The sequence below is a fragment of the Hippopotamus amphibius genome, chromosome 8, assembly GCF_030028045.1.
Source record: "Hippopotamus amphibius kiboko isolate mHipAmp2 chromosome 8, mHipAmp2.hap2, whole genome shotgun sequence".
In the NCBI taxonomy this organism is placed as follows: Eukaryota; Metazoa; Chordata; class Mammalia; order Artiodactyla; family Hippopotamidae; genus Hippopotamus; species Hippopotamus amphibius.
The window spans coordinates 112,269,689-112,287,993 of NC_080193.1; the positions used below are offsets into that span (position 1 = coordinate 112,269,689).

Genomic DNA, 18,305 nt, shown 5'->3' on the forward strand with positions numbered 1-18,305 from the left:
GGGTTCGATCCCTGCTCCAGGAAAATCCCACATGCTGCAAAGCAACTAAGCCCATGTGCCAAATTAAAAACAAACGAACAAACAAACAAAAAAAAACAGTTTGTCTGAATTCAACTGATGAAAATAAGCTGGAATTGTAAAAGTTAGAAATCATGTTATTTTGGAGACTTAAAATCGTTCTGTTTGGGGAAATGAAGATTTCTCAAACTCTATAAATTTTAAATAACTTTTTAAGTGATGAGTGAATGTTTCATAATAAGAGGTGTTTGAGGGTATTTACTTTAAGAATTTATTAATATGTATAAATGCACACTTACTAATAGATAACAGATATGCATTTATAAGATAACAATTTCTTTCTTTCCCCCTCAGGGCTGTCACATGGTGACTGAAGAGCTTCATTCCATAACTTTTGAGACACAGATCTGCCTCTATGGCCTGACCATAGATTTGGAGGTAGGTATTTCAAGAAATATCTACTATTTATTAATAACATTTTCAGGAATTGGTCAGCATTTGAAGATGAAAGCTCAGTATTTTCTAGGTTTTAATACACTCCTTTTGCATTATTTTTGTTTTAATGTAGAAAATCAGTATGTCAAATATTCACTAGTCAACATATATTATTCTGGTTAAATATAAATGATAAAATCTCACAGTCATTATGATTCAATACATATTGAATAATTTGTTGGCCACATTGTATGTTTGTTTGTTTGTTTTCCGGGATTCCCTGAGTCAAGGATACTCAGAGGAAAGCCTAAAGAGAAATACGTGTAGTTGAACCATGTCATGTATGATATATTTTCAAAATTTTAACTTGTACAGAAAAATCCCTCAGAAGAAAGGTGTTTATAGTGTAATGAGCAAAGACCAATGATAGGAACATTCACAGTACATTGTTTTGATCCTTTTATAGCAGTAGTATTGAACTCAGAGAAAGAATAAGGAAACTGGGGACGAGGTTGAACATGATTGACGATGAGCTCCTTGAAGGCAGGACATTATACCTTTATCCCTCCATTACCAGTGCCTAGCACAATGCCTAGCACATAAGAGATGCTCAATATTTGTTGAAGAAATGAATGAGTGCATGACTGAGCAAACACAATTTCACACACTTGAACATGGTCCTATTTGTGGGACATATTGTTTCAGAGTTCTGCCTTTGGTCTTTTATCTTAATGAATATAGACACGTTTATAACACTGTCCATAGATTCTTTCCTTACCGCTTTTCCTTAAATGTCTATTTCCATGAGCTATGAAGCTCCTCAAGTGAGTATTTCACTGTCTACAAGCAACCTAACCTCTGTTTGTGGGAAGGGACTAATGGAGGTTGATTAGTTTCCCAAACTAGTCTGTGAAGCCTGTTTATTCCATAAGGTTGAAAACTTCAGCACAATAGTACTGAGTGCCATGACAACAGATGAGGCAGCTCTATCTCCCATAATGCTTTGTATTCCAAAATCATTTACCTCTCCAACTTCTACAGTTAAAACTCCCATATCTGATACTGACATTAATTAGATGTTAGATTTGAATATATTAAACCATTCCAGAGATACATTTTAAATTAGATTCTTTAATGTAACTTATTAAGAGGAAAGTTGCTAAGTTGATACAAGCTCTAATTAGTTACATTTTAGGCATTACATGATTTGAGAAAGTAAAACTATCTACACAATGTCAGGGAAGGTATTGGAGCTGACCAAGCACTCTGAAAGGATTCCTATTTTTATAGCTCCTTTCCTCTGTATACTTTGACTCATATGCTCAGAAGTTTCCAGTGCCTTCATGAGTCATTTTAGTGACCAAGACAGTGTAGACACCAGGATTGGAGGAGTGGGGTTGGCTTGAGATGGCCCTTTAGCGGAGAGGGTCAAGTGTAAAATCAGTGTAAGGTGCTACTACCTGTAATAACTGTGTTTTTGTTGTTGTTGTTGTTTTGTTTTTATTTTTTAACTAGACCTGCTCATTACCTGTGGTGATGATTTCCAATGTCAGTCAGTTACCTAATGCTTGGGCATCCATCATTTGGTACAATGTGTCAACCAATGATTCCCAGGTAGAGTCTCTATTCCTGTTTCTCCTCCCTTAATTCTGTTTGATTTGTTTTATTGTCAACAAAACCCATCTGTCCCAAAAAATGTGTGTGTGTGTGTGTGTGTGTGTGTGTGTGCGCGCGCGCGCGCAGATACAAATTTTGGCATGTCTTTACGGGTTTGTTTTCTTTTAGAGTGTACAATTTGGTATTTTTTTTTCTTATTAGTAATGTATATATGGCAATCTCAATCTCCCAATTCATTCCCCCCCAGCCCTCCCCACTTTCCCCACTTGGTGTCCATATGTTTGTTCTCTACATCTGTGTCTCTATTACTGCCTTGCAAACCGGTTGATTTGTATTTATGGGTTCTTTATTCCAAAATTCCAATATATTCAGTTGTATGATTCCCCCCATTATGTCATATTTAAAGTAATGTGTTCTGATGTACTTGGACCCTGAGAGAGTTCTGGCTAGCAGAAGTGACAGATAGGTATTCTTTATTCCTTTTTCTTTCTTTTTCTTTGCTTTTTTTTTTTTTTTTTTTTTTTCATTTTGAAAAGGTATTCTTTATTTCTGAGAGTCTGGTCAGCTCCCAACTATGTGCATCACAGAGATTTCTAGGGACATCCTGTCGCTCTGTTACCTGGGCACTGGGGAGACTCTTTTCTCCAGAATTTGATGCCTGACTGCTGCGTTTACCTCCTCAACTACTTCTGGCCACACCCTATCCAGACAGGCTCTTCCACAGAGGTAGAGAATTGGTTTCAAATAAGTGACTAGAGTATACATCAGTCTCACCTAACGGCACTGTACAAATTTTTGAGTTGATTACAGATTGAATCCATTCTAGGCTCAAATTTGGTTTTAATGCCATCTGGTGGTTATTTAAGATAATGGATGAAAAATTGGCCTCAAGCTTCAAACCAAGCAGAGAATAGAAGCTCTTCTTAAAAGACCACCAAGGAAGGGTGTGGCCAAAAAGATGAGTCAGCATTTCCCCTAGTTTCCGCTTACAAAACCCCAGTGTGTTGTCCTGGAAACCACCAAGGTCTAGAGAATATAGGTCAGATGTAAATAACTATTTCTCCTTGATTCAAAGCAAACGTTCCTTCCAAAGGGAAGAATTCTTTTACCTCAGGTCCTAACGATGGGAATAGTCATGATAAGTCAGCTCCAAGTGTTCCTTCCATTTTGTTTAATGTGCTTAATAAGGAAACAGCATGGAAAATGACTCAGCTCTGTTCCTTCTCATCCCCTGGTGCCCTGGCACCTGAGGGAGGAAGGCTGCACAAAGTGCCCTGTGTCTTGCTTCCTCTCAGCGTGCAGTGAGAACAGAACTCACTAGAAAAGTTATCTGGTCTGTAAAGCCAAGAACAGCCAACACTTCTGAGATTTAATGTCATTTCCCATTAGGAGGTACACGTTGGAGCTTTTCATCCAATTCCAGGACATAGGAGGGAAGGTTTTCTCTGTTCTCCAGCCTCAGAGTGCAGTGCTGCCACCCTTAGCTTTCTTCAGCATCCTTCTTCTAAAAGAAAGCCACCACAGTGGGAATGTCCTGAAATCATATAGTGCTGATGGTTGCACACCATTTTGAATGTACTAAAAGGCACCTAATTTTACATTTTAAGTAGTTTAAATGGTTATTTTATAGCTTGTGAATTTCACTTCAATTAAAAAAAAAAGATAAAGTGTAAAAAAAAAAAGAAAGCCACCAAAGTTGCCACACTAACCATCTCAGATTCTGCTCCAGTCCTGGATGAAGAATCTGGAGATGTATTTCACATACAGCTCCTAACTCATAAATGCACAGCCTACTTGCAGAACTCAGTGTAACAAGTAACTCTGCTTTCTCTTCTTAACTCTATTCTGCTTCAAAACCTAAGCTCCTAGACTTTGATTATATTCTATGCTTTTTGATCATTTGTCCAGACATAATCCTCAGGTTCAAGGAAAACTGCCCCTCTAGAAATTCCTCTCTCCATTCCTTCCCTTCCAATCTCTCACTCCTTGTTGGATGCTGTGTCCTCTTTGATTCCCATCTTCTGAAGTCTCTTGAGTTGGTTCCTTTTCTTGCTGCCCAGCTTAGTTAATGTTCACCAAAGGCCTCATCCCCAGACTGCAACGGATTTCTTAATCCTCCCCGCTTCCCTTCTTAAAACATCTTTCTTGGCTTTCACACCTCTGCTTTCCAGTAATCTGAGGTAAGGTCTTCTGTTTCACCATTGTTGACCCAGTTTCTGGTACAAACAATCTTATTTCCAGTTGATCATACAAAAGATTCTCTTGTCTAGGGCAAAATAAGAAAAGACTACTATCCTATCCATAAAACAGGAGTCCCAGGTTAATTATGATTCATATTATAGGGTCCCCTTCCTTAGCCTGGGACTTAACCGTTTTTGTGCTTTGGGATGCTTTGTCTGGTCAAAGTATAACTTGTACCAATCCATGATAAACCGATTAAATAACCTGATATAGGTTTTGTTTAAGATTAATATTATTTCAGAGGAGAGTGTTTTTCTAATTTGTTGAACAGTGTTCAGTACTTGTATGAGTTGATTGATAGGCTATAGTCCAGGGAAAGTTAAAGAGCTGCCCAGTGATTCCTTCAAGGATAAGATAGAGCCGTATATTACATTAGACTCAAAGAACAAGGGACTGTTTAGGAAAAGGCAAAATCAGTCTTAATTAAAAAGCACAACAGAGATGAGACAATAGCTCTGTATTGCCAACTTAGGCTCGCCTAAAGAGTTTAAATCAGGAATCCTATATATTGAACTACAGTGTGTTCAGTGTAATGAATACATATAATCATCACTACGACTCTGTTTCAGAACTTGGTTTTCTTTAACAATCCTCCATCTGCCACTTTGAGTCAGCTCCTGGAAGTGATGAGTTGGCAGTTTTCATCATATGTTGGCCGTGGCCTGAACTCCGATCAACTCAATATGCTGGCCGAGAAGCTTACAGGTAAGAGCTGGTAGATGTGGAGGACTTGCCCTTGTTTTTAGTGCTCAAGAGTTTTAAAGAATGAGGGTGATATTACTATCAATAATAGTAATGATCATCACAATTTATTGAGCGCTACTGTATTGCCGGGCATAGGGCTAAATGCTATACTCTCTTTCTCACAAAAGTTCCTTCAGGCAGAATATTGAGGATAACTCATTATTCTATCCAGTTTATACATGGGGATACTTAAGTTCCGATGTTAAGTGACTTGCCATGGCTAGTACGTAGCAGAGCCAAGATGCAGGCTGGGGCTGTGCCGTTCTAAAGCCCCTTCCTTTCCACTCCACACTCCAGCCTCCACGGTATTCTTGTGCCCTTTACACTGAATGTACTGTGAAGCCTTAATGGTGCCTTGATCTTTCATATTAATATTGTAAGGGTCATTAACCAACTAGAAAACAGCTGATCCCAGGATCAGGAAATTTATTAGAAATTTAAAGCTATCCAGGTAATACTTAATTCTTCATATCAAGAAAATTTCAGTTTTGACTGATATTTCTAAAGTTTGCCAAACAGTCACTGGTATTCCATGTAGTGACTACAGTGTAAGCTTTTTCTAAAAGAATTTTTAAAGATATGTATATTTTGACAAGTATGGGGTGAACACATTTAGCACCAAGAAAAGAGTAAAAATTGAACTTGTATATATTTCTAGTTAAAGTAGAGTCAAAGATGAATTTGAGCAGCAGTAGTGGAATCGTGTGTGACTTGGTTAAATCTGACTAACAAGTGATGCTGGGTTGCCCTTGTACCTACTACCTGATCAATTGGTGTTTAAATAAATTGGGAATATTACAAAATTTACTTAATGTAAATACCCTTTTTGATCCCTATTTAATTCATAAACCACAATAGTAGGCATTCAATAAATATTTGTTAATGAGTGAATAAAGCTTTTAAATATGTAGTACAAATAGCAGCCCTATCCTTTCAGACTTTCAAATTTTTCTCATAATTTCCTTAAATTTTAGATAGAAACTCTTTTTTCATTGCTCTGGATCGAAACAGTCAGTGGTTCCTTATTGTCAAATGGATCTCTAGTTCATTCTTTTCATTATAATATTGAAGACTTCTGGCAATCCGGCTTTCACAAATGTATTTTATAACGTTTATTTACCAACATTAGGCTGCTCGTACTGTCTCCTATATAAGCTGTGTTCATATCCACTACGCCCCCTTCTACATCATTCTTGCTCCTGGAGTGGCCTCTTCCTTCTCCTCGGACAGTTCATAGCCTGTCTGTTCATGCGGGTCTGGTTCTAGACACCCACCCACTTCCTAAGGCTATCTTTTTTTTCTTTTTTTTTTTCCTTTGAGAACTTTTATTGAGATACAATTGATATATAATAAACTGCATATATTTAAAGTGTACAATTTGATTTTTTTTTCTTATGAGTAATGTATATACGGCAATCCCAATCTCCCAATGCATTCCCCGCAACCCTCACCCCCACCCCCGACCACCACTTTCCCCGCTTGGTGTCCGTATGTTTGTTCTCTACATCGGTGTCTCTGTTTCTGCCTAAGGCTATCTTTAGCTCCTCCATTGAAAAGAATTCTTTCCTAGATAAAACATTTCATGATGTCTTTTATTTTTACTGTTTCTGGCATTAAATACACTGTACACCCATAGCAGGTGCTTAGGAAATGCTTGGCGGGGGAAGCTAAGTTGAGCACCAAATTGAAGAGTCTAATTGTTTAATAAAAGTCTCATTCTCTTCTTTCATTTTAGTCCAGTCTAGCTACAATGATGGTCATCTCACCTGGGCCAAGTTCTGCAAGGTACAAACAGGGGAGGGGTAGCATCATTGAGACTTTTTTTTTAGTGTTCCTTTTTAAGCCTCCATATCATAATTAGGGATTTTGAGGATTTCCTGGATAAGGTTATTTTAAAAAGAAACTAAACTGTTTTCTCACTTAAAGAAAATATTTCATTGAAAAAAGGAACTTGAATTATCATACCAACATTATTGAAATAATCATTGTCCTAACATGTTTGTTTATTCCAATAGGAACACTTACCTGGTAAATCATTTACTTTTTGGACATGGCTTGAAGCAATATTAGACCTAATTAAGAAACACATTCTTCCCCTTTGGATTGATGGGTGAGTTAGTTACCGGCTATATTTTCCATATGAATTCATTAGGTTCTTATTTTTGTGCTGTCAGTTTTTTTCTTATGCTGTCAGTGTTTTTAAAAATTAAAGTATACTTGATTTACAATATCATGTTAGTTTCAGGTATACAGCATAGTGATTCAGTTATACATATATACGTGTGTGTGTGTGTGTGTATATATATATATACACATATATATATATATTCCTTTCTAGATTCTTTGACCTTAACAGGTTATTAAAAAGCATTGAGTGTAGTTCCCTGTGCTACACAGTAGGTCCTTGTTGGTTGTCTATTTTATATACAGTAGTGTGTACATGTTCCTCCCAACATAAATCCTAATTTATCCCTCCCCTTACCTCTCTTTCCCTTTAGTAACCATGTTTGTTTTCTATGTCTGTGAGTCTGTTTCTGTTTTGTAAATAAATTCATTTGTATTATGTTTTAGATTTCCACATATGTGATGTCATATAATATTTGTCTCTTTTTGTCTGACTTCCTTCACTTAGGAAGTGATAATCTCTAGGTCCATCCATGTTGTTGCAAATGGCAATATTTTATTCTTTTTTATGGCTAAGATTCCACTGTATATATTATATATACTACATCTTCTTAAGTCAACTGTCTGTTGATGGACACTTAGGTTGCTTCCATATCTTGACTATTGCAAATAGTGCTGCTATGAATATTAATAGTAAATGCTGGAGAGGACGTGGAGAAACGGGAACCCTTGTATACTGTTGGTGGGAACGTAAATTGGTGCAGCCACAATGAAGAACAGTATGGAGGCTTCTTAAAAAGATAAAAATAGAGCTACCATATGATCCAGCAATCCCACTCCTGGGCATATATCCAAAAAAGACAAAAACTCTAATTTGAAAAGATACATGCAACCCAGTGTTCCTAGCTGCGTTATTTATAGTAGTCTCGTTTTCTTTTCTTTCCTTTTTGAGCATATTTAGTGTGATAATGTGGAAAATAGTTGCAGTTTCTTACATTCTTCATAGAGTATTAATATTTAATCTGTTTAGAGTATTTCAGGCACTATTGACTTTTGATTATATCAAAACAAATTCAGGTCTGTTCTTTGTGAATGCAATAAATACAAATGCAATAAATTATAGTCTTTGATCTGATAAAACTATGCCATATTCTATTTTTAGGTATATCATGGGCTTTGTCAGCAAAGAGAAGGAACGATTCTTGCTAAAGGATAAAATGCCTGGAACCTTTTTGTTAAGATTCAGTGAAAGTCACCTTGGAGGAATAACTTTCACCTGGGTGGACCATTCTGAAAATGGTACATACTTACTATTATTTATTCAAGTGAAATTAGTATTGAGTTTGGTTATTGGTCTTTCCATCTTCAGAAGTGTGTTCCCTCTTGTTCTGTTTTTCACGTGTTCAGTGGGTTTGAATATTAGTTGTTACAGTTTTTCTGGAAGAGGGTAGCCTATGTGGGCGTGCTCTATCATGTGGCAGTCTGTACTGTCCACATGTAGAGAAGGGTTGGCATTGGTTTATAACCAGGACATGAAGATCATGTGGGCAGGAAGAAAGGTCATAAAGAATGCCTGCAGGAGCCTGAATATTCCGTCTGTTTTCTCTTTTTCCAGGAGAAGTGAGATTCCACTCTGTAGAACCCTACAACAAAGGCCGGCTGTCCGCTCTGCCATTTGCTGACATCCTCCGAGACTACAAGGTTATTATGGCTGAAAACATTCCCGAAAACCCTCTGAAGTACCTCTATCCTGATATTCCCAAAGACAAAGCCTTCAGTAAACACTATAGCTCCCAGCCATGCGAAGGTGAGGTTCTTACCGTTTGCTTTTCTTCTAATATTTTGGAAAATAACCTCAGATTGGAAGAAAGTAAACGAAGTTCCTCTCTTTATGTTTACTCTGATTGTTAAGATCTAAGAGGCATGTGGGGGTCAAAGTCTTAGAAATGAAGTGGTGTGTCTGCAGTTCCTGAAAAGGAGCAGCTGGGGCTATCCAGCTAGCAGAGCCGTTAGTGATCGCTGGCTACAGCCAGACTTCACCACGGCCATGGGAGCCTCTCGGCCACGGGCAGAGTTTCACTCTTCTCGTTTCTAAACAGGAGTGGCTCCAATTCACCTCTGTGCCTGGGGAGAGGAAAAGAAAGAAGAAGTAATGATTAGAAAGCCATTAAAAGTTAGGCAAGGCTGTTTTTTACAAAAGAAGCTCAGGGTTGATAAGCTTTATATTTTTTACTTACTGTAGCCTCGCAACACAGAGAGTATTGTTCATTTGCCAGGAAGGGGGTAAAGGGGTCTGTGCTTCACCCCCACCTCCCAGCCTATCAATAACACGTCTTGACATGCCTGCCTTTTCTGATTGTATGCTAAGGGCCTGAAATGATATCTGGCCAAAACAGGCATTTGATAAATATTTGTTGAATACATGAACATTCATGAAATAGCTATATGATTGTAATATAAGTTCATTATACTGTTTCTTTAAATGGAAGTGTATACAATCCATTAAAATAGTCATCTGTAGCAACTGAATATATGAGCACCATGGTGTGGAACATGGTACAGTTGTCACTCACAGGAGGTGGCTTGCTGCCACCTCCTTCATCCCTCTCTGAAACAAACAAAAGACACAACCACAAAAACCTGTGGCTTTTAAGTGTTTCTGCATCTGATTGAATGAAATAACATGTGTCAATGCAGCAAATTACAGTTGGCCCTTACAATTGGATCAAGCACAAGTTCAGTGTAATATACCAGACAAATTTGGGGGTGGTTTCACGATGAGGTTTGCACATTACTGTTGTTATAGAGCAGTAGTACTTTTAGTAGCACTGAGGTCTGTGCTTCAGAACTTTGTGTAATTATAAGATTATGATTGGTGTCAGTTTTAATGAGAAGAATTGTGTTACTGTAAATCCCCAATCCACGAATAAATCTGTCCTTATACTTAAATGAAACATGGAAGACAGGTAATATAGTTGACTCCCAATTTTTCTCACACATTTTAGAGCATTACTATGTAAAGTCAGATTAGGCTTGCCAAGAGATTTGTTTCTCTCTTCTTGCACATTTTACGCTCATCTGAGATGCTGTTTCATCTATTCAACTAAAAGATTTTGTGAATCACTAGACAACTGTATTATCTCTTCTTTTTAGTATTCCTTAGACTTTTTTTCTAATTTTATCAGTAATAATGACAGTTTTCCCTAACATGCCTTTCTTTTCCAGTTTCAAGACCAACAGAAAGGGGAGACAAAGGTTATGTCCCTTCTGTTTTTATCCCCATCTCAACAATGTAAGTAATCTTAGTCACAAGTAAAATTATTATTATTGAACTTATCAAAAAGAAAAGCTGGAAATTTAAGAGCAGAGCAGGGTACATATAACTGAGAATAAAGCATTTTAATGCTCAATGTCCCATTACATTTAGCACATAAAGCTAGTTTTCAGCATGCACTGCAGCCCACCATGAAGGAATACTAAAGTTGCCCCCTATTTTTTAAGCCCTTTATTGGAATATAATTGCTTTACACTGCTGTGCCAGTTTTTTTCTGTACACCAAAGTGAATCAGCTGTATTTATACATATATCCCCGTATGCCCTCCCTCCCGCAACTCCCTTCCATAAAGTTGCCCTTTTATATGCCTTATATTCCATAGCAGGCTGAATGCTCTGATTTCTTTCTTTCTTTCTTTTATAAATTTATTTATTTTTATTTATTGGCTGCGTTGGGTCTTTGTTGCTGCCCACGGGCTTTCTCTAGTTGCAGCGAGCAGGGGCTTCTCATTGCAGTGGCTTCTGTTGTTGCGGAGCACGGGCTCTAGGCGCATGGACTTCAGTAGTTGTGGCACATGGGCTCAGTAGTTGTGGCTTGTGGGCTCTGGAGCGCAGGCTCAGTAGTTGTGGCACATGGGCTTAGTTGCTCCGCGGCATGTGGGATCTTCCCGGCCCAGGGATTGAACCCGTGTTTCCTACATTGGCAGGCGGATTCTTAACCACTGCGCCACAGGTAAGTTCCTGAATGCTCTGATTTCGAATGATGAATTAGGTATCTCAGTGTTACAAACAGATGAAGCCCTAGAAATGAGTTCTGTTGCGGAGGTGGAAATGTCCCCCTCTACCCCTTCCAATTCTTGTGGCTGGACTAATAATAAAATTGACACAAGGTAGATTAACAGGATAAAAGGAACAAATTTGAATTTGTGTGCACAGAAGTCTCATAGAAATGGGACTAAAGAAGTGACTGAAGCAGGCAGCTTTTATACTTTTTAGGCAAAAAAAAAAAAATCAATAAATTTGTGAGGAATTGACAAGACAAAGATACTTGGCCTTTGGGTGCTTAAGTAGTGAAGAATCTAAACAGAATTTGGGGCTGGTGTATTAAATTTAAGATATAACACGGTTCATTTGTACAGGCTTCTCAGCCCCAAATGAATCCCCTATCTCTGGTAAGAAGGATGTTCGTCTACGTCCAGATGCAGGGAGGGCATCTCTCATGGGAGAGATTTATTTCCTGCTTTCAGGGAAGCAAAGAGGAGGCTCAGAGTGGAGGGTCAGCGTATCCCTCCTGCACTGGTTCTTTCTTAAGTAAGTTGAGTCATTTAATTCAAAATAGTCAAGATACCATTGAAGCAAATTTCGGGGTGGCCTGCCCTGAGCCCTCCCAGTTCCTAACACAGAAGTCACCACAAGCTGTCATTTTTAATCCTTCTCCATATTTACCCTGTTATCTCTTTAAGCCGCAGTGATTCGACAGAGCCACATTCTCCATCAGACCTTCTCCCCATGTCGCCAAGTGTGTACGCAGTGCTGAGAGAAAACCTGAGTCCCACAACAATTGAAACTGCAGTATGTCCCTTTCTTTCCATTGCTGTCAAGGGCATTTCTAAGAAAGCAGATGTGGTGTGTGATTCAATGTGGGGGAAGATCTGCCTGGGCAGTGAGAAAGCACATTTGTTGGAACACAGCCATGAGCGTAATACAAGGGATATCTGTGGTCCTGCATGTTGCGGATATTATGGGCATTGAAAGCAGACACCTATGCTGACTTGAACTGCTTTACAGTCTTTCCACCAAAAGCCACCCCAGGGCAAAATATCCCTGTACCCCGCCACTCAAGTATACTTCATCCCTGCTTCCATCATCAGCCACACCAGTCCCCACCACTCTCCCCACTTTAGCAGACAACACTTATCGGTCATTATATGTAAGTCTAATTTTTTATTTATTTTAGCAGTCCAAATTCCAGTTTTTTCTTGATTGTCACTTGCCTTATTGGTCCCATCATGGGAGCTTCTTCAAGTCATATATGACCAACAATCAATAACAGCATGATTGTACTCTTTTGAGAACTGAGTCATAATCTTATATGCTACTACGTGCTTTAGGAGGCATTCTATCTAGTATTATTCCCCAATATCGTCAAGGAGTTCAAAACCACAGTTATATGAGAACACACGTATCAACACATCAGAATAACAGAATCTTGGAGGGACCCTGAGCCCCAAGAGATTTGTGTCTGGCTATACATCAAGTGGTTTTTAGTCCTTCTCTTGAAGATTTCCAGGGATGGAAAAACTTATTCCAAAGTTAATTGTCCTTAAATCATTTATTTATAAGAGAACTTTTGCTACATTTTACACCCATTTCTTCATCACATTTTTGTGGGATGAATAGGCTTTCTTAAAATAGTTTTTATTTATTTAAAAGGTGCCTTTTATTTTAGATTGATCAACCTCAGTTACTTTTGCAAGTACTCTACTTAGTTAATTGGTAGAAAGATTATGAAGTAAAGTATATATTTAGTAGAAAAGAGAATGTTTATCTAAGAAATGGTGACTTATTTGCAAAACAATAGTTTGCTCAAAGGTCATTTTCATTTTTCAATTTTAGATGAAGTCTCCCTATTCTGCTGAATGACAGGATAAACTCTTTACACTCAACAGAAGGAAGTAAATGAAGAAGTTTAAAGACTGAACTTTGCCAACAATCACATCTTATTTCTTCAGCTTTGTATATATTAGTTTCCAGGAAATGGTTAAGTCTGAAGCTTTCCTCTTACTGGTATGACACTCCCAAATGGGAATGTCATGATTGAAATGCTAAAAACCAAAGCTTCAGATAAACTTGCAAGATGAAACACTTTAAGAAACCAGTGTTTAAGAAACCAGACTCATTTGTATGTATTTGTTTCATTTCTCATTTTGTTTCTCTTGTTACTAATGCTTTTGGCTCCAGAAGGTTTGTGTTAAGATTTCACAATAGGTCAAAAATAACAAAGTCACATGTACATTATTCAAAAACCACCAGGAAGGCCTGATCGAAAAGCCAAATAAGGTAATGTCCTGACTTCTAGCGAGGAAGAGTCATCACACCGGATACGAGATGGAAGTAATGACGGGACATTAACAGCAGTAATTCACGTGGTATCCCAGGGTGACTTAGGAAGCCTCTTGGTTGCTATGTCAACATTGTCCCAACTTCGGGATTCAAAGCTTCTGGTACCATGGCCAGGGACACCTCTCCCATTAGAGGAGGGATCTAGAGACATTCCTGGTGGTATCTCAGGAAAATCACACTGAAAACAGATGCATGGGTTAACATCTCATAAGATGAAGACTGGGAGGAAAATAACACTGGCCTTGGGTGAGCGATTTGATCCCTGGGTTGCGTGTTCTTCAGCTCTAGAAGAGGTTAGGCTGGGTGGGCTATGGTCCTTTCCAGCTCTGACAGTCTCTGGTCCCATGAATCCAACCTGAGCCTGGGGAAAGGAATTTAGGATAAGTTCCATCCCTGGTGATGCAGGAGGGGAGATAATTTACTGAAGTGTAATGCGTGTATACAGGCTGCAGGTCTACTTTGATCCTTCCCTTGCCCAGACTGGATGCTCAGCAGTACCACTGCCCAGCTGCTGCCCTTAATGATAGTGTGGGATCTCCCAGTGCCCATGCTCTGGGGAGCTCTCCATTCTTCAGTCCTAGAGAAGCTGCTGAGCCAGGTGAGGAAGTCATGATACGGAGGCACCTGCCACGACCAGCCATAGAAGTCCTGAGACTGGTGTCCAAGGTGAGCCCTGATCGCAGAGTCAGAGATGGCAGGCCCCTGTAGGGGGCTCCTCACTAACTTTTTTCACCCATTTCCCATCTTCCAGGCAGGTCAAACAAGGAGAAGCTAATGTTTGATGGAAAAGATTTCAAAGAAAAAAAAAAGCTTTTAATGTAACCTGCCTCCCCCCTTAGAGAGAGTCCATCCTGTCCACCCCATCCTTTACACCCACTCACATGATCCTAGATTGTTCCTATGGGACAGACTCTAAACCTGTCCCAACGCCAATCTCCTTACTCCTTTGCAAGCTCTTGACAATATTTTTTTGGGTGAAGTGTCTGTTTGATGTAGGACCACGGGCTAACTCAAGGTGCATTTTCCCAGTCTCTATTTCTCTTGGCAAGCCCAGTTTTCTGAAATTCAAACATATCAATTGGCAGAAGTGGAGGAAATAATTTTAAACTTGGTTTACAGTTAGTATATATTTTGATGGATATTTAGAACTATAAAATGACCACTATAGTTTTATCTTTAAGGAGGTAATTTCCTACTAGGAAATACTCATAAACAATTGGATTTAGACACCAAAAAATGTTGCAGAAGCTTTTTATTCCCTGGAAAACATTAAAAGTATGATGGACTCTTACTTATTTCAGAAGAATTTTGAAAAGCTTGTAAATATACAGCCTGGCAGAAGAATGTCAAGGTTTCATATGTGATCACTGCCATCTTTGTTATTTTGAAGTAGGCAGTACAAGGACATTTGTAGTTTGTTCCCTATAATAGAGGCAGAGGCCTCAGAACAAGAGTCCAATAGTAACTATTTTTTATTTAGATTCAGAAAATTAAATCAAATTCTTGATCGCAGGGGTAAAGAGTTATTTCCAAGGGTGTGAGTCTTGCATTCCAGAAACCATCTTTGTAGGGGTAATGGGATTTCTTCAGGAGATTCCTGGGAATACCTGTTTAGATCAGGATAAGGTGTGCTGCACCAAATCCTACCACAGAATATTTTTTTCTGCCAACTAGTCGCAAATAAGCAGCATTTAATAAAGCAAAATGTAAAAATATTTTCAAAATATTAATCACCTTTTCAGTTCTCCCCTAACCATCCAAGACCAATCACAGATGTCCATTTTGCTAATTCCTTTTCAAACTCTTTTTAATGTAAAGACTCACTTTGACCAACTGTATTGAATATCAATGTCTTTATCTGGAATGAATGGTGAAAGAAGGCAGCTGCCAGTGGATTTCCCCAAAGTAGTAAGGTAACAAGGAAGGCTCCCCAAAGAACCATAAAGAAGGAGGCTACTTCTGGCAAAGCCGAGGGAGTTTTCCGTACCTCACGTGGCTCGGGAGGCCCATGTACTCCCTGCAGTAGCAGGAATAGAACTAGGGGGCAAAGCATTCTAGTGCTGTGCTCCGACAGCAGATAACTGTAGTCCAGACTGAGCAAACTGGCCTCCGGGTGCACACACTCCAATTTCTAACAGGTTATTTTTCCTTTTTTCAAATTGACTGAACATTGATTTGATGGATTGCATTTCTAAAAGTCTGGCTTGTTGAAGCATAATTTACACATAATAAAATCCATCCTTTTTCAACAAACCCATACAGTTGTATAACCACTACTGTAAGACCTAGAACCTTTCCACCAGAGCCCTCACAAAGAGGACACAATAAAAACATGATGAAGGACATTCCCCACAATATCCTTAGAGTAAATACAACAAACAATTCCATGTGGTCTCTTATGCAGACGGAGGGCTCTATTTGAAATAAATCAGATCATTTTCCTCCCTGCTTAAAATCTTTAAAGGGCTCATGGTGCTCTGAACTGGCAGTTCTTAGCTGGGATATATAAATAGAATTCTGGAGGGTCATGAGTTTGAATGCCAAAAGTCAAAGCTTTCTTTTCACAAATTTTTAGGAATAAAAGTAAACCATAAACCATACCACATTTTTGTCACACTACAGTTGTGACACTTACCTCAAAATACTGCTTATGCTAAGCACAATTTTGAAATTGCATTCATCAGACCCACTGCTAGATCTTACTTAATGCCGCTAATAAAGAAGCACGTATATTACTCTATCACAAATTCAGTTTTACTATGTTGATCCCTGTATTTCAACGTAATTGGTTTCCTATTGAATCTTATGCATTTTATTTTATTCAACAAAAAACATTAATCTCTGGAAGAGTTCATAGGTTTCATCAATCTGCCAAAGGGGTCCATGACACAAAAAATAGTTAAGAATCCCAGCTCTGGATAAAGACTCTAATTCTCAACAGATCTTTCCAAAGTCATATATTATTTAGTCTCTTCTTAGTCTTTAACTCATTTCTCAACACTTCTCCCCAACAATAGCTTCTCATTCTCCAAAATATACACAAGACTGAACTACTTTCAGTTTCTTTGATGGCCCATGCTCGCTCACGCCTCCCTCTGCTGTATCCTCTCAGGTCTCCAACCCCAACCCACCTACCCTCTCACCTCAATAACATTCACACATCCTTCAAGCTGTGGAAAGCCTTCCTGCCCAACGCACAACACACACACACACACATGCTTGCACATGTGTAGGGCTCAGGCTGCATCATGCCTCCCCCATATCCTCTACATCACCCAGCACCATTCTTATCACCTTGGTTGCAAATGCGTTATCATCTGTCTTCATTAGACTCTAAGCAAGCTCTGTATATACAGGGACCAGGAAGCCCTTGTTCACAGTTTTATCCCTAAAATCTAGCACTGTCTGCCTCTTAATAAATATTTGTTAATGATTTAGTGTTTGAACTAAAGGACATATAGGACAGTAATTAGCTCCTTTCTTTCCTTTGCTCCTTGATCTGCCTGCAAGACTAAGCTAGAATTCCCTTCATAATCCTCTAAACTCTAAAATTATAAAACAAGCCCCAGTATTATACTTCCAACGGATTAACCAAAACACACTTGCTATTGCTCAAACAACAAAGGACGTTTCCTCTACTTCACCTCACTCATGACTTTCAAACACTAGAAATTCTCTGGAATTAGACCATCTATGAGCTCACTCTAACTCCCTTTAATTTAGGTTCCTCACATGTGCCTAGCATCCCAGGCATCTGTCCAACTGCTGATGAATCAAGTGTTCCTGAAATGTCCCCCACCTCTCCTTCATTAAACTCATTGCCTCTACTCCTGCCGCTGGTAAACGTCCCACAAAACACTCTCTTACTTAGGCTGGACAGTCATCCACTTAGATGTCTCACAGGCTGCTGCAGATGGAAAGAACCCTAGAGGCCACCCAGACAGAGTGGAGATGGGGGAGAGGTTGGAGAGGGGTGGAGGAGTGGTGCTCTCAATGAACTTTTTCAGAATACACATGTTCTTAATCCTCCTCCCCCTCAATACTAGCTCAATAGGCTTGGAGCCTGTACTGAGGTCTGAATGCTTGATTTAACCTGTGATTTAACCGGTTGTTCATTCAAAAATATTTTTGAGACTATGTATCAGACATTGCCTTTTTCAATCAGGGTTTCCTATCTGAACCACAAGACACAGAAAGTGATTTGCTTGACTATTTTCTCAGTTCTCCCAAAGATGGTACATAGTGCCACTCCAGGTAAACAGGAGAGAAGGTAATTAACATCCACATGCCTCGGGCATTAGGCTTAATTCTTTCATGGAACCCAAGATAGGCTGTAACATAGCACAAAGTCCCTCCTGTGGTGAGGAGAGATGAAAACAGACAAGCAAATAACGAAGGACATTTAATAAGTGCTATGAAGAATATAAATGTGATGTAGAGTAACTGGAAGAAATGGTCAGTGAAGGTCTCTCTGAGCTGAGACCTAAAGAATGAGAAGCAGCAAGTCTATTCCACAGCTGGGAACACAGCATCCTAAGCAAACAGCATACACATACATAGGACCAGGCAGCTAAAAGCTGAGGGTACTTGAGGAACAGAAAGAGGCCCCACAGGGTGAGGGGCACAGAGGAGCACAGAGAGAGGGGTCAAGATGTGTAGGAGAGGGAGGCAGGATCAGGTGCTGCAGGGGTCTACAGGGAGAGCAGAAGGGTCTGGATTTATTGCCAATT

General features: G+C 39.1%; 1 protein-coding gene across 1 annotated transcript in view; it reads left to right on the forward strand.

Moving 5' to 3' along the window:
• STAT4 (signal transducer and activator of transcription 4) overlaps positions 1-13,177 on the forward strand; it is a 91,894-nt gene extending 78,717 nt beyond the window's left edge. Inside the window, exons 15-24 of the mRNA XM_057746478.1 lie at positions 373-456; positions 1,969-2,067; positions 4,881-5,016; positions 6,791-6,840; positions 7,071-7,165; positions 8,342-8,478; positions 8,795-8,986; positions 10,405-10,471; positions 11,916-12,024; positions 13,069-13,177. Of these exons, the coding sequence (XP_057602461.1) occupies positions 373-456; positions 1,969-2,067; positions 4,881-5,016; positions 6,791-6,840; positions 7,071-7,165; positions 8,342-8,478; positions 8,795-8,986; positions 10,405-10,471; positions 11,916-12,024; positions 13,069-13,095 (996 nt within the window). The 3' untranslated portion in view covers positions 13,096-13,177. The remainder of the gene's footprint in view (positions 1-372; positions 457-1,968; positions 2,068-4,880; positions 5,017-6,790; positions 6,841-7,070; positions 7,166-8,341; positions 8,479-8,794; positions 8,987-10,404; positions 10,472-11,915; positions 12,025-13,068) is intronic.
• Positions 13,178-18,305: the final 5,128 nt, after the last annotated feature.